The sequence below is a fragment of the Motacilla alba genome, chromosome 18 (genome assembly GCF_015832195.1).
Source record: "Motacilla alba alba isolate MOTALB_02 chromosome 18, Motacilla_alba_V1.0_pri, whole genome shotgun sequence".
NCBI lineage: Eukaryota > Metazoa > Chordata > Aves > Passeriformes > Motacillidae > Motacilla > Motacilla alba.
In genome coordinates this window covers 3,265,707-3,291,647 of record NC_052033.1, presented here as the reverse complement: position 1 = coordinate 3,291,647, position 25,941 = coordinate 3,265,707, and the positions used below count along the sequence as shown (strand labels likewise).

Below are 25,941 nucleotides of genomic sequence, written 5' to 3'. Positions count from 1 at the left end.
GCAAGAGGAAGTATGGTGATATATATATTATATATATATATAACTTTTATACTGCTACACTGCATTATAGAAACAAACAAAAAATTAACTAAGGAAAAAAAACAAAACATACCACAAAAGCCACTCTTCTACCTTAAAATTAGAGATTGTTTATCATTTGAATTTTTCTTTGAAAAAGTTACAGCAGCCCAGCAAGAGGAAGCATGGTGACCTGCATACCCACATAGGGAAGCAGATGTCTGTAAATAATTCCACCAGACCAAAGGCAACACCTTAAAAAATATTTTTAAGTCACTGCTTTAAAGTGTCTTAAAAGACTGATTTTCAAACAACTTTTATGCACTTTCTAAACAGGTTTTGTCCTGACAATTTCCTTAATAATTTTCATTCCATTAAAATCATACTTTTGCTAACTATAAAATCCATTTATATTTATATATATAAATATATATCAATATATAACATATAATAATATATAATTATATATAATATATAATATATATTATGTTGTATATTGTATATTATATATAAATTTATATATTATATATAGATTTAAATATTATATTAAAATATATAATATTTATATATTTATATATAAATATAAAAATACAAAATACATTTAAAGTTTCAGCAACCTGCAGCTGTCTTATCTACACAGCAGTGAGTGAAACCAGAGGGTTCTCATGTTCAGTTTTGAACAGAAGTTTTAACATCCCTGGAATATTGGAATTAGTAGCCAAAAGCCCCTTTGCTTATGCATTAACTGGAGTGGTTTTTAGACAGAGCTACAAGTATCACAATATTTTCCTTGTGCCAGCCTGTGTGAGAGGAAATCATTGCACTGAGCAGCTCAGCCATGCCACCAGAGACTGGCACACGCACCCAGAAATTTGTCAGGTACAAACTCTGACAAAAAACACAACTAAAAACCAGCCCCAACGCTTGGCAGTGGGCGAGCAGTTGACTTTGCCATTTGACTGCTGGATTTCACAGGTCCTGAGCAAACACAGAGCCACGACAATCAGTCCTGCCTGCAGTGACTCTTTCCCTCTCCAGGACCTGTACGTTTGGCTGTCGATTATAGACAAGCTTTGGCAGGTTCCTGTGGCAAACGAGCTTGGAGTTCGTTCAGTCCCGCCTTCAGAAAGGAGACTCGTGAAGGACAAAAATTTAAATAAAAATGAAGAGGGGGGAGGAAAAAAGAAAAAGAGCAAGAATATTAAAGCTGTGAAGGGCATGCAATAAAAAAGTCAGTCTCCAAAAAACGAGCAAAATTATTTCTTAAGCTTTGCTACCCCCTGCGTACAGTCAGTTCTGCTGCCCACGAGTCACTTCTACAAAACTTAAAATATCCTCAGTGTTAACTCAGCCATTCTGACCCCACGCTGCAAAAGGAACAGCCACCAGAGCCGAGAGCAAAACTTGGTTGTTGGAGGGCACGGAGCGACGGGAGCTGCCTTCGATAGGAGATGCTGAGGTAATGCTCAATGAGAGCGGTGGACGCAAACAAATGAATTGTAGCTGCAGGCTGCAGTAATATCAGGTGCATCTCTACACCCCGAGGGCTCAACTCCTACACGCTCAGGTCCCTCCCCTGGAACAGCCTCCTGCAGTTTCACTCAGGGCTCAGGCAGAGAACAGGTACTGCTCTCCCAGCAGTGACAGCTCCAGCGCAGCGCCCGCCCGGCGGCTCTCGGACACCCCAGTGCCCGGTGAGTACATTGCTTTTTTAGAGCATTTCTTTCAATAAAACCTGCTGATATTAAGGAGGAAATGTGAGGTGCTCAGTTCCCAGCTGTCCCAGCAGCCAGGGTTACTCCAGCAGGTGCATTCACGGCACCAGTCTCAGCTTTCAGCAGAAAGTTTCAACAGGAGAGGGGAATATTTCAGTCTGAGAGAAAATCTGACTCTTGCAAGTTTTTACAACAATTAACTCTTGTTGGTGCAAAGGGTTTTCAGCACCTTTTTTTTCTTAATTTATTTGGGGAGTTAATATATTGAAGTATGACAAAAAAGCTGTATTGCTGAAAATTGCTGTGTTTGCTCTGCCAGCTCTGCTTCCTAGAGTCGTGTCAGGTTCATCTGAAAAGCTTGTATGAAAATAATGTGCTCCAGCTTTGATTTATTAATTTTTCCACCTCCTGGAAATTTAGCAGAAAATCGGATCGTTTTCTATTTTCTAGTCAATTAGACTGTATTAAGACATTGATTTATTAACTTGGTATGTAGAGAGATTTTTATTTCCTATCCACGCTGCCTAAGCAAGTAATTTAACCTGTGTTTCGGAGCTTCCTCTCACACACAGAGCAGTTCCTGTGGGTCTGCACCTCACACACACACACTGCCCTCCCAGCCCACCCCTCTCACCCCTGCTTCCTCCTAATTAACAATCAGTTGTGTTAAAATTTATCTTTCAGTTTCAAGGACCTGGAAGTTGAGAAGGGAGGGGTGGTTAATCGCTGGAAAAATCTCAGCTAGAATAAAACTCACAAATCTCGTTCTTGCAACACCCTGGGTAGGTGACAATGGCATGTCCTTGGGTTATGCAATAATGCCACATCACAATATTTTAATTATAGCATGTCCTTCAAAATGTTCCACCCCAGTGAGTCCTCCTGGTCAGAGAGATCCACATCACCAGAAGGAGCCTGCAATAATAATGGGGTGGGCATGAGCAGCTGTTACGTACTTTGCTGAAGCAGTGTCCTAAAAAGAAATGTAATTACTGTCCCTGCTTGTAATAAAAGACATTTTGAAATTTCCTCTTTGATCAACTGGGCATCTGAAACAATTTAAACTACTTAAAACCCTAAAAAAACAACCTGGACAGATATATATGCACATATCTGTGTGTGTGTATGAAAACACATGTGCATATGTGTGTATACACTCATCCCCACGGACATTTTTTGTTTATATATTTACACACAGTGTTCAACTACATTCCTGTTTTCTGAACCTGCCAACAGGTTAAAGGCGAGGAGGGAGCAACAAGGTGCTTTTAAAAACAGAAGGAAGGAAACTTGCAGCAGTCAGTCTCAGGCTGGAAAGGGCGACAGGTTCGAAAGCCATGAGGAGGTTACTGGTGCCAAAAACAACCAACTAAGATAACCTCAAGTTTAATCAAGATTATCTGAATAACTTGTTTTCAATAAAAATATAAATAAATAACACTGCTGCATTTCAAAACTAGAGAATTATAATAATATAGAACCATCTGCATTTCTACAGGCAGATCTACAGGAAATAAATTCTCAATCTAAGGAAAAAAAGTTATGTAAAAATTATCCTGCTGTTCAAGATTTTTTCTCCCCTTTTTAAAAGATATCACAAGTGATGACATTGAAGTTAAAGGAAAAAGCAACTACTTATTTTGATATTTTTCTCCAATACTAAATTCTAACTTTGGCAGCACAAAACAAACACTGTACAGCTGTAAGCAACTTTATTTCTATAGGGACAGTTTTAATTGGTTACACCTATTTTAAACTATTAATGTCCTTTTTGACTGTGTGATCAAATAGTTTTAATGTTTTTTAATACTAAAATATGTCTCTCTGCCAGACACTTCAGTGAATTAGGGACCAGGGGAAGAACTATCCTACTTGTCTAACTTTAGAAATATTTTATTACTGGCATTTTTAAACCATGAGAAAAAAAGGGATCAAATAGTAAAAGAGAGAACGAAAACATTCACCTGGCTGGCGCTGACCTAAGTTTAGGAAAGGTAAACACCCTTTAAAATGAGCTGCTCTCTGCACCTCCCAAGTCAGAGCAGCAGGTTCTGGAGCCATCAAAACAAATTAAATAGAAAGAAATAAAAAGCTGTTGGAATGCTCTCCTGCTGTACCCACGGCCGAGGAGCTCCAAGGCTTGAAATTTCTAACATTAAAACTGCAACAACGCATTTTATCTTGTTAAGAAATGATAGTTAATACTCTGTCCAACAGGAATAACTAGAATCAAAGTTAAATACCAAGTACAAAGTTAGAGGGGGCAGGACAGGACGCACAGGAATTTTCATTATGAAGCAAAGGAAAGCTGGAAGAACAAGGAAATCTAATTACCATCCCTTTATTATAAATGCTGCACCTGAATGCAGATTCGGACCTTATCATAAATGCTTCACCTAAGAAAGCAATGGAGTTTTGACAACAATATCTTTTTTCAAGAATAATTAGTACAAGCACTTCCAAGAAGATATAAAGAATAACAGGTACAAACTGACTTGAACGAGTCCATTACAAACTTTCCATGCTAGTTACACATCATTAGGTAAAAATAAGTGCAACAAGCTCACTTAAGGCAGAAGAAAGAGCCCAGCTCCTTATCTCAACCTCTCCTCCTATGTCTCAGTATTTCATGTAGTTATTTTTTAATGTAAAAATATTATTTTTAATATTTCAAAGGATTTCTAGCTATTGTTATTTAAAATATTTTAAAATACAACAAATTATTCTAAAAAAAATTATTAGACTACCATTTCAGCCCTACTCCAATGATGAGACTTCAACATGCTAATGCATTTTTCATTGTTGCTCTTACAGTACCAGTATCCAACTCAAACAACCTCATTAAAACCTGAAAAACAAAAAGCTACTTCTCTAGAAATTCCTTTTTCATTAATCTGAAGCACATTTAATCACTCATTAATTTTAGGAAAAAGCTTGATTATTTTTTCTATTTGCAGAGCAGCTTTGCACTTTTAAGGGTGCCTTCACAATAACTATTTTAACAAAATTAATACTTCCATGACATCAGAAACAACATTTAACAAATTTGCTAGAATTACTATACCTGATGAGCCAAGCAGCAATTCTGTAGCTTCCCTTTCAGTTTTCATCATGTGTTGCCTGTCATTTTCTGTTAAATAATCTCTGATTTAAGAAATGCAAAACATCTCTACTTGAACTAAAATCTCACAGCACATAATTACCAGCAATTCTTTTCATAAACTTAGCACTTTAATACTACTAATTCAAACTTCTATGTAAAAAAAAGCTTTTTTTTAAAAAAAAAATGGAGCTATCTCGTCACTCTTCCAATTAGTATTCCTGTAGTTTCGGGTAACACAATAGATACAGTACGTGGTTTTGCAACAGTCATCATTTTGATAATGATGCTTGTAGTTCATGATGAAATCATCAGTTTTTAGATCTCTGCCATAACACATCCTATAAAATCATGAGAACTTGACTCCGAGAGTTTCTCACGCCTTCAGAATCAGTGAACATAATGGAACAAGCCGGTACAAGCCCTCCTGACTTATCTACCCAGCGAATCACTGGGCTGGATAAAGTATCCACAAGCCTCGTTTTTCCAAAGAAAGGCAGATAGATCCTTTCCCTATAAATCAATTACTGTCAGACACTTTTCCCCCCGAGTTAATACACTGGGGTGCCCGTGTTAACCGTGTGCAATCTGCGAGGAGCGACGCAGCAGGAGGATGGGAGGAGATGTGTTTATCAGGCAGAGGATTCCATTAGTCAGACACTGCAGCGCTCATTTCTCTTAATTGAATTAGGAAGAGGAAGAAAATCGGTGTGGTTTTATCCTTCGAGAGATTGGGCACTTTTGAGGTATCCATTGAGATTGGGCTGTTGGGAAACGCCACACCAGTGAAGAGAGGGGTTGGTCAGTCTCAGAAAGAGCCCAGTCAGCCACCCAAGAGCGACCCATCCACCCCACCCTTGTGTCACCACAGCAGGAAATTCCCTCCTCGCTCTCCCGGACCAGCCCGACAGGCTCGCCCCACATCCAGCCCCTGCCAGGACCTGCCTCTTCCCATCCCACCCACTCCACTCCTCTCTCAACAGCTCCGCCTGGATTTCTACTTTCATCTTCTCAATGAATGTTCCTCCAGCTTTCAACGAGAACTCCCCTGAGCCAGCAGCACAGGCAGGTGACAAGTGCTGCTGCTGGAAATGAGGCCACTTGTGTGACTGTGTTTGGGTGCGGGAGGATGCCACAGGTCAATGTGCATCTAACTCCAGCCTGACATCCAGCTTTTTTATTCTGTTTTAAAATACCCAAATAACACAACATATGTACCATGAGGGGGAATGCTTTTAAGACAAGGCACTACTTTGTGTTTAGTTCCAATGTTCCACAACAGCTCATTTTAAACTTTGTGTTTCAGTTCCTGCACTACCAGTGGCAAAAGCCTCCTTTCCCGGCACCCTCTTCCCTGAGACACCACAGGAGCTGCTTCTCCTCAGCTGGGAAGAAGGACTCTAGAAACCTGAAAAACCGGAAACATCACGAGGCTAAAACCGAGGGAAGCCAACCACAAGAAAGTTTTTATAAAGAACCATTACATTTAATTGTTCAAAGCAGAAAAAAAAATGAGTCTCCTCAAAGAACGTAAACCCAAGAAGCCTCATTACATCCCAAGACCACCAGGAAAGCCGTTCAAGTACAAGTGCTTCCAGTGCCCCTTCACTTGCAACGAGAAATCCCATCTCTTTAACCACATGAAGTATGGCCTCTGCAAAAACTCCATCACTTTGGTGTCGGAGCAGGATCGTGTCATCAAGTGTCCCAAGGGCAGCTCCCTGGAGCCCAAGCAGATCAACCAGCTGGAATCTACCGTCAAAGCAACTTCTTCTAAATCTGTCACAAACGGACTGCCAAGCCTCGATTCAAAGCCTCAATATCCTTTTACAAAAGAAGATGCCAAGGAAAATGTTGAGTTACAAAATCAGGCGACAAACGCCGCAATTCAAGGACAGAAACCTGCGCTTCCCAAGGAATTAAGCCCTGCCAGCTCTGCAGCAGAAGGTGCCATCAGCGTGCAGCCCCTGATGGAGGGCATGGTCAGGCCCTCAGCCTTTGTTCCCGTCGGAGAACACAGAGACAGCAAAGGCCCAGAAATCACTGAGGCATCTGAAATCCTCTCCCTCTCTAACAAAAGCTCTCCTTTTCACACCAAGTCTGCGTTTCACGCACCAGCTCACCCGTGGAAGGCAGGTTCTTTCCTCCCAGAATTTCCACATAAAGTTGCTCCCACAAAAGGCTTTGGTTCCATTTCACCTTACATGCAACCAATGATTCCCGAGTACTCACCCCATTTCTATGAGCACCGGCTGGCTATCTACACACCTTACCTGCTCCCAGGCAGCTCAGAGTGTGAAAGCTCTGCTCTCTCTGTCTATGGAACACAAGACCAAAGACACTTTCTTCCCCACCCTGGGCCACTTCCAAAACCCCTAAATCCATCAGCATATGAACACTATCGATTGTTCCAACAATACCACTCCACTCCACCAATACCATATGGATTTTGTAGGCCAACAGATCCTCCATTTTACAGATTTTCACACGTAGCTGGTATTAACAGGGATCAAAACTCTCATCTGATGGAAGAAACTACCTTGCTGTACCCAGCTTCTTTAAGCCCATCCCAACAATACCCTCTAAGCTCACATAAAAAACAAGCAGATTATGAAAAAGAAATGACATTATTGCATGCCAAAGGCAACGCTAAGGATGACCAAAATGAAAGAGAGAATGCCAAAATGAGCCCTCTCGCAGGAAGCGCAGCAACAGGCTCCCCTGGCAGACCCAGCCCCACCAACTTCACCCAGACAAGCCACACATGTGAGGGTTTGTTTGACCTCTCCAACAAGTCATCATCCACATCCCTGGGCAAGTATGACCAAGCAGAAGAAAACTTCACAGCCTTCAGACCTGTGAGAAAAAGCACGGACCAAGCGCCTTCCCTGCAAGGCGTGCAGGCACAGCAGGAGAGAGGGGATTCACCCAACAGGTAAAATAACACTTTGCAAATTCCTGCCAGGGTTACCAGGGACACACAAAGACAGATGGGCACATTTCATGCAATGCCTGTTAGACATATTTAGATTTACAGCAGTGAGTTCATATGTTCTGTACCGACTGTGCAAAGCACACAGGTGCTACAATAGCAGACTGTACATTCTCCTTAAATTACCAGGAATTTCCACTGTGTTTGTGTACTTCCAGTGGGTTTGAGTACTTCAGGGAATTATTTCTATTACAGTGATGGGTATGGTGAAAGGACTTGGGGGATTTAAAGGAGAAACAACCGAATTGTGGGACTTCTAGCCTAGAAGTCTAGATTTTTTTCTTCTTCCTGCCCACTTCCTCAGCTCCAGTTTAAAAGAGCAATTGATAGTAAATTCTCTTTTCTCCTTGTTTCTTCCAGCATCAATGTCACTGATGAAGACTCACACACACAGACTGATGGCCAGAACAACACGGGCTCACTGTCCAACACGGAAGAAGACACAGGGATAGGTCCCCTCAATCTTTCAAAAAAGCCCGACGCAAGCACAGGACCTACTCACGAGCACATGTACAAAACCCCATCCAAAACAGACAGGCAGAGCTTCCTGGAAATGCAGGACGTGCCCCTAAACCTCTCAGTGAAGGATTCCTGTAACACATCCACCCTGAAAACATCTTTCCACAGCCCATCCCACGATAACAACGCCGCCGCCGCTCCTCCGAGCGCCGAGAAGGAGAGCTCCGGAGCGGAGCCGTGCGTCCCCAAGACCCCCAGCAGCAGCGCCTGCGACAAACCCTCGGCGGCCCAGCGTGGTGAGGCTGCAGACTTGGGGCTCATGGAGAGCTGTGACGAGCAGAAGCAGACGGCGGCCGTGGCTCTGTGCCAGCTGGCTGCCTACAGCCCCGGCACGGCCCGGCTGGACGGCGACGGGCACGGCGCGCAGGACGGGCACGGCGCGCCCGCGGAGCCCGCCGCCGATGCTCAGGATACTCAGTGCAACCCAAAGGGGAAAGGACAAAAAAGGACAAACCAAAAAGAATCCACGAAATCCCAGCAAGGTGCTAAGAGGGTCAGGCCCAATGACTGCAGCAGAGTCTTCACTTTAAGGAAGAGAACAAGAGTGTCCTAATTCTCCTCCTTTCAGTGAGTTTCTGGTTACCAGCATCATCGTGAAGTTTCTACAAACCCTCATTCATTGGGCTTGGCCCACGACAAGATACATTCAATCTCTCCATTGTAAATAATGTTCATAATTTTATATTAATATTTTTAAGTAATTGAACTTTGCCTTGTACAAGCTCAGGTTTTGATGAGTGAATTTTTGCATTCGTTACTAAAGCCAAAGTTAATTAGATGAATCTTCAAGGGGTTTTTGCAATTGTATGATGTAAAATAACTTTTACAACTTCTTTTCTTAAAAGACATTTAAGCTCTAGAAACAATATTGCTCAGTAACATACTGTCATAGTCTTTTTTCAGCCTTAACTTCATCTAATAGGAGGGGGTTTGGGTCTTCTTTTTTCCTTTGAAAACTTTTTTATGTCACTGTGCAGTAGTTTAAACAAGCTTAAGATTAAAACTGCCTTTTTAGAATATACTGTAAAAGCTGCTCTGTGTATCTGTCTGTCTGCACTTTGCCATGCTGCCCTAAGAGAGAACAACAGACCAAATTTAGTTACTTAGAGGCAGAGGCCACTTTAAATAAACTGCCCCAAACCCTGTGTAAGGAACCTCTTCTTGCACTGACTGAGACCAAGATCCGAGTCAAACCAAAGAAAGCCTGCACAGGTTTAACAAATGCAGTTTATGTTCAACTTTAAGTAAATAGCTATGAAAACAACACTGAAAATATGAAGAACTAAGCAATCCAGGTGCCTGCTTTGCTGAGGTTAGACAGACACTGGGCAGCCTTCAAACTCCAGGCCTAAAAAGTTATTTATATAATTTATTTCACCTGAGGCAAACTCTCCTGGTGAAGGTCTTGTTTCAGTACATGTGTTATCACTCACTATCAGTTTCTGTGTCCTTCTACATACAGCCATAAAATATTTCCTACTTCTATATCTGTGTATATAAACTGGCAATTTTTCAAATAAATCTTATGATCTGTACTTAAAATATATGGAAAGTCATTAATGAACACAAATACATTCACTACACTATCTGCATTGAAGAACAGCTGGCAAGAAGTTGTTGGTTAAATTTTCAATTGGCAAGCAGAATTTTGGGACCATATCAATTCCAAACACTTCCAAAGAAAAGAGCTTTCTTCAGTGATAGAAATTCACTACACAGTTAATTCATCCTTACTTTTAATTATCAATAATGAAGCTCAGAATTCCCCCAGCCTTAAAGCTGCTGTGCAGCTTGTCCAAACTGCTGCAAAAGTTCAACTAAAATAAGGCTGATCCCTGTGTGAATTTGCACAGTGTAAGGAGAACAAACCCAGAACAAGCATTATTCCCATCAAACCACGGGTATACATTTCTCACTGGTCATTCCTCAGGTTAGAGGCATCCTCACCTGCCTGAACATCACTAAGAGGTGTAAACCTACTTAAGGAAGTGGAGCTGCATTCAACATAATGCAGAATTGCCAGAATTTTTTTAACTCGTGTTTTGTGCTGTGCTGCTTTGAGCCAGCAACTCAGACAGAGCATTGTAACAAATTGAGTAATTAAACAGTAAATGACAGAACTTCAGTTTCTGAGGTAAGGAACAAAAAGAGATACACTGATCTTTAATTTAATCCTTCATAGAGAAAAGCTTCTCTCACATTATCAAAAGGCAAGAATATCCATGTGATTTTGAAAAAAGGCAATGCAGTAACAGAAGAAGCCAAATTAACTGAAATCACAACAGCGGGGCATAAGTCAGTGTGAGGTACTGAGCTGTACATCAGCACGTGATCAAAGAGAAAGAGCTGCTTTCCAGTCCAAGATTAAAGCTTCAATCTTAGGGTCAGATGCTGCTAAATCCCTAATTTCCAAACATGAAATTACAGAGTCGTGTGTCACCACTGGCACTCTTCACACTCCACCGTAAGCTACATGCCTCACTCACCTGTGAAAGCTTCAGTTACTATTATCCACAATTCGAAACAAAACATCTCATCTATCTCTTTACTTGGCAATTTGAATTTCTTTCAAGTGAACAAAGAAAAACTTTTTGGTGTTTCTTCCATAGAATTCAAGGATTTATTCTCCCCCATCTCCATACAAATATTATTTATAAAAGCCAGCTCTAGTGGTGATCTGATCTGCCTTCTTCAAATTAAATAAAAGTCTGGCGTGAGGTTATCCAGATTCCCTGACACAGGTGGACAGTTTTGGTTTTGTCAGAACTGAAGACAGATTTACCTATGGAGGATTTCCCTTTCATGATCCCCCAGCTGTAAGATGGAAGGTTTTTAACTGTTTCACCTTTATCATGCAAGGGCAAAAGTAATGAAAAAAGGGAAACCAACTGAAGCCCACTGTACAAACTTTCTCACATGCAGCAGATCTAGAATGGACATGAACTCCTTCCATGGAGACAGAGTAATAAACTGGATTAAATGCCACATTTTACAGCACATCTTCAAATTAGACAAGATTATCACCCTGACTTACTGGTACGAAACACCAACTTTGAAACATTTTTAAAATTTAGTGTTCAATTCTCTGTTCAACACGGAAGCACCAGATGGGATCCAAAGAACCATCTAGAACAAGACACTGCTGTAAAAGCACCCAAGGGTGGGTGTCAACTGCCACACTGTGCTTTTGTCATTCCCACTGTGTATGGCATTGACCAAAATTACATTAATATCTCTGTAATTCAATGCATGTTGATAACTACAGAACACACAAAGAAGCAATTCCTCTGCCCTGTTCTTTTTCTTTCCATCCTGCTATTTCAAAAACCCATTTAAAACATAAACAGTTCATGTATAAATTACATGAACCTGGCCTTTGAAATTTAACCATAAACAAACAGCAGAAGTTACTGGCTTCAAAGTGCAAGTTAGTCATCAATTATTTAATATATTCTGCTTAAATAATGACACTGACACAATATGGAGACATGCAGAATTGTTTTATACAAGTGTACAAAGAAACATGGGAGAGAAGAAGAAAGAAGAAAACCCCAAGAAATTAATTCCATTTTGGAAAGAAATATTTATTAAGTATAAAAAAAGGCACACCCAAGCCAATGCTTTAGACAGAAGTACTTAAATATCCCCATGGGCAAATGTTTTACTGTAGAACTCAGTGGTTCAGTCATCACCCAGCACACACACATCAGCAAATCCCAGTCTATTGCCACACATTTGGTGCCTAATAATATAAATTATTTCATGAACTTACAGTCAGCAAGTCCAACTCACCATCTGGGATTCGGGAAGGGAGCAGCAATCCTCTCCTGCCCAGCTCAGCCAGGGCCAGGCACCCCCCGTGCCACGCATTGTCTGTTTCCTGGAAACTAATGTCAGGACAAGTTTGGTTAAAACTGGCTCCCCCCTCAGGATTTCATTTCTTATAGTCAATTCCTAACATTTTAAAAGACTCCTAATCCAAACCAGCATGTTCTTATTGTGTTACTGATGGCAATGGACTTGTAAAATAGAAGAATGTCAAGTTAAATGTTTTCATTGCCGTTTATGCAACATAAACAATGCTATAAATATGATTAAGTAAGAAAAAAACTCATTTATGACTATAAATATAACTCAATACAGAAGATTCAGAACTTGAAACTCATAGAGAAAAGGAAAACAACTTCCTAGTACATGGGCAAAAGATTTACAGAACATACCCAAAGTAACTAATGAGTTTAGTGCCAAATGCAGCCCTTAAACTGCAAAAGAGATTCAAATGGCAATTCCCAGCAAACCCATCACAAGAGCTTATGAAGTAAGCAAATTGTGGATTTTATCCACCCTTAGAATATATAAACCAGAGAAACTTGCAGTAAACACGGCCAAAAAACCCCAAATGGTAAATAATTTTTAGTGGGCCGGCAGATAGTGGAGTGAAAAGAGGAAAGGTGACTTGCTGCAGGATTAAATCTGAACAGAGCTCACTCTGTAGTACACTGGTAGGAATTTGAGAAGAAAACGCTGGACAGCCAGGCCAGGTCAAATCCAAGCTTCATCTCTCCCAACACCATTCTGAATTGCAACCCTGAGAGCTCTGAGAGCAGGTGCTCAGCCAAAGAAAAGCAGGACCCCCACTCCCTTCGTGCCCCTCTGGCTTTGGCAATCAGCACGGAGACAGCTGAACCAGAGGCTGGAGCCAGATTCATTATTTAATAACCTCTGAAGGGACTCTCTTCCATTAATTTGGATAATCCCTTTTTGAACTCCCTTTACACTTTTGGCTCCCATAACATCCCGTGGCAATGACTTCCACTGGTTAATTATAATTGTGTGGAAATGCACTTCCTGCTGCTTCCCTGCTCTGGCACCAGGGAGAGTGAATCGTAAACAGCCACTTGCTCTCCCTCCTTTGGCCTATTTACAGAGGAGATGCAGCAAATCACAGCCCTCCTCTCCTCCTGCCCACCTGTAAAAACCCCATCACTTACACCACTTCTCAGTGATTTCGTTTTATCTCTTCCTTTCCTCATCATTTCCAACATTTGTCTTGTTTTCCCTGCCAGCTGCTGAGGGCTCCCCTGATGCACTCTGACAGAGCACTGGCTTCCAGGGCTTTGACAGTCAGCAGCATTTTGCCCCCAGTACATCAGTTTGCATGCATTAGACATTGTATTTTACATGACATTTACTGTCATAGTACTTCACCTAGGCTTCTGTAATGCTTTCCTTCCTGTCACTTTTAGCTCTCACTACACTAAATCAACTTGAAATATCAGCTGATTTCCTCAGCCCCTCATTCCCCTGTTTACCAGGATTCTTTATGAGTATGCTGAACACCACAGTGCTCATACCCCAGTGGAACTGTGCTGACAATCTCACTACACTGTGAAAAACCATCACTTATTTCTTCCCTGACTCTTGCCTTTTGTTATGTCTACATAGAACAAATCCTTTCTTCTTATCCCAAGAGGTTCAACAGAGGGCCTCTGACCAGCAACTGCTTTATTCCTATTTTGGTCACTAGATATTTAGTGCAAAGACTCCAAGACAGGCTCTCTCTGTCCTTGCCCACGTTTGTTCTCAGGTGTTTCTGAAGAAAGCAGGTCACTCAATTACCAGTTGAATTACTCATCCCTATGACTTGAAAAACAAGGAAAGAAAACACAGTGAGCACAGGTCTTTGAAGCTCCAGGGATAATTGAGATCAGCAGCACCTCTTAAATTAATCACAGTAACACAGTGAGGGATCTTCTACGTGGATACTTTCCTTGCAAGTCTTTCACACTTTATACCTTCTTTTTTTTCTACTGTGTTATCCTTTGAGCTGGCATCCTTTATTTGTACTCACAACCAAAGTGAAAATACTTTTTAAAACTAGGGACATCTGAGTGACAAACTGCTCATGACCAGCATTTCTTGCCAATAAAGAAACTCTTTTTTTTGTTACTGGCTTGCCCTAAACCACTCGTTCAGATTTCAGGTACTCAATGCAGCTGTGATGAGCAATTTGGTATTAAACAAAAACACATGATACTTGTTAATTTTTTGTTTCATGACTTTGCATGCTCTACAGGAATGCAAAGCCATGACACCCAACACTAAAGTGCACCAAAAGAACATCCCACAGCTCTGTGTGCCCCAACCAGAGTTTCCACGGGGCCCAAATCCTCTCTGACACAGCCAACAGCAGATCCCTTGGCCAGAGCCTAAGAACCAGCACATTCACTCTCCAAAACACTTCCAGACTCTGGCAGATCATGGAGAAGCTTGCAGACAAGAAGCATGCTTTTTGTTCAGGTAAATATTCTCAGTATCCACAAGGTTGTATGGCAAGAAGCTTTTACAGTTTAACTGTAAAAACTGAGTAACACCACTGTGTCTTTATTCTAAACCTGCCACCTAAGCTTGAGTTTGCTTCTAGTAACACAAAACCTAGAGGGCAATCACATCCACACCGTTCCCAAGTGCATAAATCTCTATTATACCCTATTTATTCCTCACTCTCCCTACATGTTTCAGCCTTCCCTTCAGAATATCTTTTCCAGCTCTACTGGGTTTCTGAGGATGGACACTAAATTCAAGACATGAGCTTGAGTACACCAGGAATCTCTAAAGTGCTCTAAAGAGCATTTTTTTAAACTTTCCTAAGTTTACCTTCACTCCCTGCACATTCCCTTAGTATGGGGTCACGAGGAGGGATCAGAAATAATTTCTTTATTGAATACCCTTAGCCCATCTGTGCCTTCAAAGATTTTGAAGTCTGAGAGAAGGACAGCATGAAAATTTAGATTTTTACACCTTTCCTCCTAACTGCTGTCCCTCTGTTCCACCAGCAGACATGTTTTAGATGTGTGTAAAGTGTGAAATAAGATTCTTACCTAAAACAGTCCAACAGAGACCCAATCACATCATCTGCTAATTCTTTTGGAAGTCTTCCAGTTATTCTACCAATTCTACAGAAGAAGAAAAAGAAAGAAGCATACAATGGATCATTAGTACTACAGTTGATTGGTAACTTATAAGAAAAAAAAATTAGTTACTGGAATCCTCCTGACTTCAAGATGCCACCCCACTGCCCTAAGACTGATACTCTTAAACAACAATCTCAAACTTTAAAAAAAATCTACACTGCAGTGAAGCCCCCCCAGAAATGCATTTTAAAAGAGAAAGGGCAAAAAAAGCATTTTGAAGAAATGTTTCTTTGCACCCTTCAAATCTTGTCTTACACAGAACATCTATTTCCAAACCCACCTGAAATTCCCTGAAAACCGACCTGAGTTTTCATCAGCAAAAGAGACAAATGTGCCTGTGCACCCACCCACCACAGGCTGTGCTAAAGCCATTTGCAGTAACAGCAAATATTGGCAATACACTCAAATTATCAATCATGACAATAACACAGCTAAGCTGTAAACAAGACAGAAATACAGTGTTTACATGTTAAATATTGTTTATATGTATTGTCCCCAGTCACCATAACAAACCTACCCTTTGGCTGCAGACCACCTGACGATGGTGTCTTTGTCTTTCAGGCCAACCAACAATTGTTCTGCAAATAATTTTATTAAAAAAAAACCAGATTATTCTTATTTAACAACAGAAAAAAATTCTTAATATGTTCAAACTTCATTTGCCTCTCTGTATAAAAATCTTTGTATTGTATCTAGATTTATTCTATTAGTCACACAAGTACGACTTGAAATAAAAAGCCAAGAAATATGTCAAAATGGTTTATGGAAAAAGATTGAAATTTTAAGTACTGTAAAAGATTCAAAATGGTAGTCATGGTGCTTTTTGCAGAGGTTCATTAAATTATTCAGTTATAAAAGTCTTTTGATGAAATTTCTGCCTATTTATTTACAGAATATCCACCAGCCAGCTAGCAGAGGACATGTTGTACAACTGCATATTAAGAAACAAATGCTGTTCCTTTGATACTACCACAGTCTAAAAATTAAACCATAATTCTTCAGCTTTCATGTGACACATTTTTTTGTTGTGTATTTCATTATAAATTTTAAATTCATTTGTGAAAGGCTCAGGGCATCTCTTTTATATAACTGGATAAAATTGGTAAAATGTATTTCAGTGTGTTTCTACCTCCATGGCCAGCTCCACAACAAATACTCCAGTACTGAGTTTCTGATTGAGATGCTGAAATCCAAACCATTTGACAAAATACCACCTATTCTAATCAGCTGCACAGACTGAAGTTGTAGAGTCTTTCCAGCTGTTCACACTAGCACAGATACCCACATTACTCATTACTTTTTTAGCCCCAAGCAGATCGTTTTCCAATGTATGTTTACTTTGCAGCATGTGAGAAATGGATTTGTAGAGAATTTTGAAAGTTTAATAGAAGGTTTATCTAGTGTTACATATATATTTATATGTATTTGTATATAAATTTAAAATTTAAATTTAAAAGAAAAGGGCACAATCCGACAGCAGCATTGCAACGATTTCTCTCCAGCTTTAACACACCTACAACATTTTCAATCTCTGCTGGGATGTCATATTCCTCCTCATCATCATCATCAGCTTCAGCAGCAGCAACTTCTCTCTTCTGGCTCTGCACAGCAGCACCCTGAGCCTGCAGGTTGGCAGCCAGGGAGCGACAGCCCCGCCGGTACCTGCAGAGCAAACGCAGCTTCAGCCATTTCTGGTTCAACTCCCAGCTGCCACAAAGCCTGTCTGCCACTTCCCACCTCCCAGGGCACAGCTCTCCAGTTTTTTAGTGGCTGCTTTAAAGGAAAGGCAGAATTATCCCATTCTCCTTGCTCCTGACCCAGTTGTCTGTTTTCCAAGGTGAGAAGAGCCAGACTATTCAAATGGTTCCTTTTCATTATCCCTCCTTTCCTGTTTCACTATAACCTATTTTCCACTGCTAACAACAAAGAGAGACAAAATTCCCATGCCCCAAAAGTCTCTCCAAAAAATAAAAAAAATTAAAAATTAATAAAATCATCTTATTAAAAATTGCTTTTTAAATCTCAAAGCCAGCTTAGTACTTTCTGACCAAGCTGTACTCGAATATTTAGCCCGTGGTGTAGATGCACTCTTACAAAAGATAGACTTTACATGCTAAACTGACTTTTGCCATGGGGCAAGGTACATTCTCCACCTAAAAAGAATTTTCTATGCCTAAGGATGTTCTCAAAAGCCAGTAAAATAAATACAATAAAAATAGTCACCAAGGGAGCCTGCAATTTTAAAATATCAGTGCGAGAAATCTAAAAAAGAGTTTGCCCTCTGGCAGTAGGTAAAACCAGACACCAAAACCTGACTAATATGCAAAACCAGAGCAGGATTGCAAACCACTTTTCCCCTGTGAACTTTCTATCGAATCAGGGTAGGAGCAGGTAATGGAAAAAGTTATGTTCACTCTTACAAAATTGTACGAAATCAGCTTCAGGAACAAAGGTCTTCCCATATTTAGTGAGTTATGCATTATATGGGAACAGGCTGCTGCTTGTGCAACGTGCAAAGTCAGATTTGGCTCGTCCCAGCACTCACTAATGTACCAAAATTGAAAAAAAATACAGGAAACCAAATACAGTGGAAGAATCCTCCTTTTTCCAAATAATGCAAATGAAGAATATGTTCATTTCCACAGGGATTTCTTTTTCATTAAGGGAAGGTTAAGAGGAGCAGGAGGCAAATGTATGGATTTATGTATTTGTAGTGGGTTTTATGCTTTTGGATTTTCCTTTTTTTGGAACTTTTCAGCTATAAACTGACCTCCATTTTGCTACCTTTGGTTTCACAAATGTCAGCCCAAGTCTCTGGACCAGTTTCATGCCCAGCTTGCGCAGAACCATCTGATTGCTTTCTGACAGCTTGCAGCTATCAAGACACTCCAGAACAGTAGCAGCTGTAAAAGAAAACAAACACACCAGAAAAAACACCTTGGTATGAACATCTCAAAAGTTTTGAATGTTTTTTAGGAGATTTCTATTTTTAAAAGCATTACTGAAATACAAATGCCTGGTTACCTACTTTGTGGTAGAAGACACTGGTCAAACAGCTGCAATATCCTTCACTGCCCAGCCAGGGGAGATGGCTTTAAGGATTAGTTTGGATTATGAAAATTATAATCTACATTCTCTGAGTGTTTATGCCTCTGATTCTCACTGGAAGCAGCACATCCAAGTGTCTTTCAGGGTCTAAGAATTTTCAGTGATCTAACAGAACCAGAAGCTAGAAAATGTAATTCTTTTACTCAGAAAATTTCCTGCACACTGAAGAAGCTTTCCCTTTCCTCATTTAGTATTTTCAGGCAGCACCAAATCCTGACACTGAAATTTTTATGATGATGGATGTCCAGAAACATTTACACATGAGAAACACCGTGGATGTGTAAACAATCAGCCACAAAAACCTCTCATTTGGGCACATCAAAGGTAACAAAGTTATTTGTGCAGCAAGTAAAAAAAAACACAGAGAAAGGAGAATCTTGGGTTAATGAGGATAAAGTTCCAGGATTCAAAATTTTCACAAGGAAGCTACGGCTGTTACAAATAAAAAAACCCTTTTGCAGTTTCATTAGGGTGAAAAGAATTCTTCAGAAGTTGACCATTAGCTAATAGAGACTAATGACTCAGGCTCTGAAAGAGCCACTGGGCTTCCAAGTGCACTGCTCAGATGGAACCACAGCAGCCAAATCCTCTGCAACCTCCTTCCCCAGCCTCCTATCAGGGGGTTCAAAACACAAAGAGATCAAAGAAAATGCAATTGTTTCAAAGTCTGAGACACTGTAAGACATGACTTACAAATCTGCTCAAGTCTTTAAAAAGAGTGGTGATGCATCTTGATGTACTGAAATTACAAATGAAGCAATCCATGCAGACAACAAGCCAGTGATGATGATTATTACTTCAATACCTTCCAGCAACCTGGATTTTTTGCAGTTATAAAAGCCCAAGAGACTGATAGTTTAGGAGGAAGAGGCTGCAGAAGCATCATCATTCACAGACAGAAAATAAATTAAGAATATATAAATAAAGGCCTCTTCCAAGTCCTGCCAGCTCTTGAATCACTAAAATATCTACAGACCCATGTAAATTACTCCAGGGCTAGTGTTTGTTTTTAATTCAACTTCTATGTCACAAGTGACTTCAAACAGGATCTTGCTTTGACATTTGCCTATTTTTTTCCCTATTTCATCCTCACATCTGTTATAATTAAAAATCTTAGCTATTTTTTGTCTCTCTCATTTTCTTATCCTGAACAGTTCCCATCTGAATAGCTGCTTCTCAGCTGTGAGCATTCTAGATTTTCTAGGGTAAATTCACTCATTGATATCATGATTTTCCTCTTATTACCAGACTCATGACTACTCACTGTTCTTTCTATGCCACGAGCCAAAGCTTCTGATTTTACCAGCAGGGTTAATGCTGTGAGCTCAAAATGCTCCTTCCATGCTGTGCTGTACTGTGGTATTTTCTAAATTCTGTCATTTGCTGTTGCACTGTCATTTTCCCAGCTGTTTATTGTTCTGCTTCTCTGGCAGCCTCTCCAGTGGATTCTGCTATTCCTGTGCCATGGCATTCCCAGGATGTGCACCTGTGTCATTCCACGCTGTTTGTTTTCACTATCTTATCTCCATCATTACCCATCTCTCAGGCATTTTCTAAGGAAGTGTCTGCATCTCAGCCTTAGGACGTGGGAGAATGAGACTTTCCAGCACCAGACTTTAAAAGCTTCTTCTCAGGGCCAAAATAACTTCATGAGTGAAATCACACACACTCTAAAGTGAGCCTAAACCCCTGCTTGGTTCCTGTGAATGGCACAAACCCATTTCTGGAACTTGGATAAGCTCCACAAAACTGACCAGGCCTTTTGCAGTGTTTGGAACTAGCCACCATTTTCCCCTGCCTCCCTTTATTGCTATCAATAAGGCCCAAGATCGCATTGCAGTCAGTTCTGATCCTATTTCAAGATTCACCCCAAGACAAACCTAATTCCAAAATGCAGCCACACTGTTCAGAAACCTCCATACTCTCTTTTTCTGGTTTCCTGTCTATCCCTAATTGCACCCAGTATAATCTCTTTTCACTAAAAAACTTCTCTTATTTCAAAATGATCCCAACATGACTCCAGCTGTGTCCTGTACACAGCTGGTTCTTAAAACTTGGGTTTTCTGAAACCTTGCGTTTGTATTAAAACTTTAAGAGTCTCTGCAAAACTTCCAGCAGTGATATGTACAAAACCAGTTTATGCTCAACTGAATTTCAAACCAATATTTTCCACATCCAGCAGTTTCTGTGTGCTACAGCAATGGCCAGTGTGATCACCTGCGAAACTCTGATGTGCTGCTCCAACACAACATTCCCTGGTGCCATCTGCTCCTCCCTCACAGTCATTTCTGCTTTTGCTGCCTCATTTTCCCTTCTTTATCCTTGTGGATTTTACTCCTTTCAGAGCCACTTGTCACCAGGTTAATCTTCCTTTCCTTTTTCTACTGCAATGGCTTGAAAAACTGAACCCAGGCTATTACAAACTTACCATATGGTAAACAGTCTTCTCTCTTGCCATGTTTAAACAGCTGTGCCTACAATTAAAATAGGGAACAGAGACATGAGAATACAGAGATTCTGTAACACAATATATCAAGCATTTAGCTCTAAAATATTTTTAATGTTCTCACAATAACGTGTAGTGTTTGCTGATTTAAATAGCATAAAAGGAAGAGTCTCAGGGCGCAGTTCTTCTTGGTAACTGCTCAGGGGACTGAGGTGGCCAAAAAACACTCAAGAGAAAATGAAAAAAAGAAAAAAAAAAACAAAAAACAACAGAATAAAAAATGAGAAAAGAAAAACGCCACCAGTTTTGGGCTAGCTCAGGTCCCTGACACATCAGGCTCAGTGCTGGGTCACAGGAGCTCAGCGTGGTGCAACCACTGCTTGTGAGAGACTAAACCACCTTCAGACACCTGCAAATACACCTCCAGCAGGCCAAGTGCAATTCCTGTGCCCAGGGAACTTTATCTGCAGCTAAATATCCCAGTGAGATTAAACCCCAGCGCTGCAGCCAGACAAGGGACTATTAACACCTGACAGAACACGTTACACATTAAAAGCTTCCTCAGCTCCCCTTGTAGCAAAAACCTGGCCAGGCACTTGTTTGTCCTTGCCCTGGCACTCACCAGAAGCAAAATCTTCCTCAATAAATATGCCTGGGAGTTAAACAAGAACAGAGTTCCCCTAAAAAGAGGTACTTTCTCACACATACCAAACACACACACATGCCTCCCGCGCTGCAGGCGTGGCTGCGAGCAGCACAGGCAAGAAAAACACCCTGGGGCTGTGCACCCAGCCCCTTTTGGTTGGTTACTAAATTGCATTTCAGGATCACAACTCAGCACTACTACAAGCTATATATGGGAATTTCATATTACATGTCAAATTATTTGAGGTGTTAATGCAGGCAAGCAGCAGGGCTCCCTTAAAAATGACTTTTACAAAGCAGCAATGCAATAGAATGAACTCAGGCCCAGCCAACAGAAATAAATATCACTTCAAATATATAAATTGGCACAGCCAATTATATATAATTGGCTTTTAGCAATATATAAAGTCAGTGTCAAAAACAATACAAACATTTCCCACTGACATACAACAAAACTCTGATTGTACTAAAAAAGCCTAAAATATATGTTGGAGGACCAGCAAAGCTTGGTACAACAAATCTAGAGCTCCTCTAAAACTTTTCTGTCTTTGTAGAAACACGCAGAAACTCATTTCATCACTTTGTTCCTGTGTTCTGCTTTAAAACCCCATCACTGGCTTCTCCACACACTTTGCTGTGGATGCTGGAGACACAGCAGCATCCCTGCACCCCCACAATTCCTTCCCTGCACCCCCACAATTCCTTCCCTGCACCCCCACAATTCCTTCCCTGCATCCTCACAATTCCTTCCCTCCCTCCTCACAATTCCTTCCCTCCCTCCTCACGATTCCTTCCCTGCACCCTCACAATTCCTTCCCTGCACCCTCACAATTCCTTCCCTCCTTCCTCACAATTCCTTCCCTCCCTCCTCACAATTCCTTCTCTCCTTCCTCACAATTCCTTCCCTCCCTCCTCACAATTCCTTCTCCTTTCTGCCTAACTTAACAGCAAACATTGTTTTCAAGGCACACACAGGCTTCACTCCAATTATTATTATTATTATTACTATTCCTATTATTATTATTATTATTACATTCAAGCACATTCAAACAAAGCCCAGTGCAGTTCCTCAAGCAGTGATAATGCAGAGATTTTGAACAGATCCTTGGGAATGCTCCTGGGCACCCCTCTGGGTGTGTGTTCTCAGCACACTGCTGGGGAGCTGGAACAGAATCCTCAAACCAAGCCATTTGCAGTCTGCAGTTCCCAAATTCTGGCACCTTTCTCCAAGCTTCTCCACGTGTTCTCACACCCTTGAGTCCAAGTCTGAATTAAGTCCTGACTGCTCAGGAAGAACACAAGTGGAAGGTGCCACCTCTGAAGAGATGGAAGGAATCAACCAACACACAAGCAGAAAATGAGAAAAACTCAAATATTGCACAGTATTTTTTTAAAAATGCTTTTCCTCATGCACTTATGAATCAGTTTAGAACAGCAACCTTGGCAGGTTCCATTTCATAATCATTTATGTTATTTTTCTGAACAAAAAAGTGAAACACACATTACAGCAGTTTCACTAAAACTTAAATAACAGCTATTTTCAACACAGAACATCTACTCCTACCATGGGGATTTATAATACACATTTTGTAATAAAATCACTGTGCCAACAGCTATAAATCAACTGAGATGTGCATTAAGGGGTTTTATTTTATCCATACGAGTTTTTAGGGGAAGTAAAAATTGCCACACCATAGCTAATTAATAATTATTAATTTGAATTAATAACTGACTTTCTTTAAAGGGCCATAATACTCACATGACTTTTGATCAATAAAATATGTTCCCAAATGGTTTAGGAATAAACACAGCTGAAAATGCCAATTGTCTGAGTGGGAAGAAAGTTCTTTCTGCACCCATTGAGGTGCACTGGGGGTCAGATACAACCCTGGAGCAGGCTCCTGGAGCTTCTACAACTGATGCATCAGGTATTTCTCTGTGTCAGAGAAGTTTAACAGCTGTTTCAAAAATAAATTTTGCAGAAGTAAATAGGTAACAGCCAAACTGTGGAGAACTACTCTTCATATATTCAACACAGAAGAAAATTCAGTGTCTGGGGTTTTTTCTGAGTGTAGAGAAGACAAGAAGAGAAGTGTTCATTATTTATTTATGAATCAAAGCATGCAAAAGCATCCCCAAGTCCAAATCTCTAAAACTTTTGATTGTAATAGATATATTTTTCTCAAAGGAAATAAAAGAGCTCTTTAACCAATGCTGGCTTTTGGGAAAGCAGAAAAAATATTTTCTTCTAGCATATGCTACCAACAGTCAGGCATGTACAGCAAAGTTACTCCTTCAGAAAAATACTGTAAACCTGGAGCTTACAGGGGTCGTACAAAAAAAAAAGAAATGTTCATGAAAATCATGGGGGAAAAAAAAAAAGCAGCAAAAAGAGCTTTACAGCATTACAGTACCCAGCTGAAACTTCCTGCCTTGAAGGAAGAAAAATCTCCAAGGCACACCATTTCCAAAAATCTGATACAAACAAAGCAATTAATAAGCTTGGTTTGCCAGCTGCACAGGCACTTGGGTGTCAGCAGGGCTGACACGAGGAGCCCGCCTGTCGGAGCATCCCGGCAGGGGCAGCCACGCCACGGGCTCCTCACTAACCAGGACAGAGCACACAGCAACCTACCCAACCTGCTCAGCTGTTGAAAAGTATGTGACTCCCTCTCTTATAAATAATTAAGCCACCTACAAATTAGAGAAAATCAGTGGTGTGCAAGCAATGACGACTGTCAAGTCTGGTTCTGCTTTAGAAACAGCGCAGGGCAAGGCAAACAAAGCCCAGTTTCTTAATAATCCCAGCAGAGACACCACACCTGCCAATTGTCTGCATAACCCACTTTGGGCTCGACCTGCAGGAGATCTATCAGTCGGGATCATCTCCAGGACTTGTTCCCCAAGCTACACAAATCACCATGAGGGGTGGCCTGGCTGGTGGGGAGTGAGTGGATCTTCCTGCCGAGCAGGAGACACGAGTCTGGATGTACCCTCTGGTTGTAACCAAGAGGAGGACTGGGAGGATAATTCCAGCCTCGCTGGGAAGAGCAGGAAATGATCCCTTGCGCTGCTCTGGAGCACCCCCTGGTAGCCACACAACACCCCGGGAATGCCACCAGCCATCCCTGCCTCGGGGCCAGGAGCAGGGAGGGAGAACATGCTGGCAGAACTGAAGTTCGCTCGGAAGGAGGGAATATTTAATGCATTCTACGTGCAGCTGAAGGTAAAATGGGTTAGTTAAAGGCCTTGCTCTTACTGTGCCTCCCCACAAGCAGCATTCCTGCTGTGGGCTGCACGTGTTTGGGTGTTGAGCATCAACATGACACCAGCACTGACAGACACCAACACAGTGATGGCAGCTTTCATGTGATCCCAGTTATTTATCAGCTGAACATCTGAAATGTTTACACTAACACATGGAAAGCTGGCAGAGTATCTCCTTTCCATCTTGAGATTACCAAAACCCACAGATTTTAAATACTCAGAAAGAAAAAACATTTAGCAGCTTGAGATAGTACTACACTCTAACAAGAAAAAGAAAGAGATTTATGGTAACAGAACTTCTGAATCTGGAATGGACCACAAAAGTTCTGGTGAGAAGAGAAAAACCCAGCAGTATCAGACAAGGCCACATTAGAAGAAATACTCTGTGACAGTCAGGAGAGAAATGACAGGAGCAGAAAGGAGTCAGTGCCCTTGGTACCTGCAGACATAAGAACATTGTACCTCTCACCAACACTGCTTTTTCTACACTTTTATCACCAAACCACTAAGCAACAACCCCTTTTCTTTTAAAAAATAGTGCCAATAGACAATCCTAATACAGACAATTCTTTGAGAATGCCAAAAATACAGAGACTTGGGAAACATTCTATTTGGAAATATTCTATTTTTGTGCCTCTGGGTCTGAAAGAATAGAGTTAGAGAGTTCTTTCTTCCCTGGAGCCAAATTTACATAAGCATGTAGCTATTGCTAAATAACCTTTGCATTAGAGACAGCTCAGGGAAATGCCTCGTTCTTAAGACTCTCGAGTTTCATCAGATCACTGTGTAGGGCGTTTTATTTTTTTTAATTATTACTCACACTTGTATACTGAATCACTTATAAAACAAATAAGGTTTAATAAGTTTCAGTGCCCAAGGCTACCTCAACGTGATGACATCTCTGTCACGCAAGAACTGGGAGTGCTGCGCCCTGCAGCGATAACTAAAAAGCTGTTTGATATAATGGCAGGTTTAAAAGCAAACCTCCAGACCAAGAGAATTTAAAATGCAGATTCTTGAAACAAGGCTAGAAGTTTCCTTCAAGTAAACAAATGGTATAAAAAAGTAGCAATCACTTAAGAATCCAACATTTTCAGTCCTTCAAATGCCGAAGGACAGGAGTAGGGAAGCGAATTAAATGCCATAGCGCAACAGAG

General features: G+C 40.9%; 2 protein-coding genes across 2 annotated transcripts in view; one reads left to right on the top strand and one right to left on the bottom strand.

Annotated features, from left to right (window-relative positions):
- TBCD (tubulin folding cofactor D) overlaps positions 1-25,941 on the bottom strand; it is a 121,734-nt gene that overhangs the window by 82,656 nt on the left and 13,137 nt on the right. The window contains exons 9-14 of the mRNA XM_038156786.1: positions 20,855-20,900; positions 18,089-18,221; positions 16,832-16,980; positions 15,836-15,896; positions 15,226-15,300; positions 12,137-12,231 (exon numbers count right to left, since the gene is read on the bottom strand). Coding sequence (XP_038012714.1) covers positions 12,137-12,231; positions 15,226-15,300; positions 15,836-15,896; positions 16,832-16,980; positions 18,089-18,221; positions 20,855-20,900 — 559 coding nt within the window. The remainder of the gene's footprint in view (positions 1-12,136; positions 12,232-15,225; positions 15,301-15,835; positions 15,897-16,831; positions 16,981-18,088; positions 18,222-20,854; positions 20,901-25,941) is intronic.
- Positions 541-12,127, top strand: ZNF750 (zinc finger protein 750). The gene is made up of 3 exons (XM_038156787.1): positions 541-1,712; positions 6,140-7,768; positions 8,186-12,127. Exons 2-3 carry the CDS (start codon positions 6,345-6,347, stop codon positions 8,895-8,897), a joined length of 2,136 nt encoding a protein of 711 aa, XP_038012715.1. The 5' UTR covers positions 541-1,712; positions 6,140-6,344; the 3' UTR covers positions 8,898-12,127.

Excerpts from the sequence above, each read along its gene's own strand:
- ZNF750 (XM_038156787.1), top strand. The coding sequence starts at position 6,345 with ATGAGTCTCCTCAAAGAACGTAAACCCAAGAAGCCTCATTACATCCCA. Across the intron at positions 7,769-8,185 it reads AGAGGGGATTCACCCAACAG|CATCAATGTCACTGATGAAG; the intron begins GTAAAATAACAC and ends TGTTTCTTCCAG.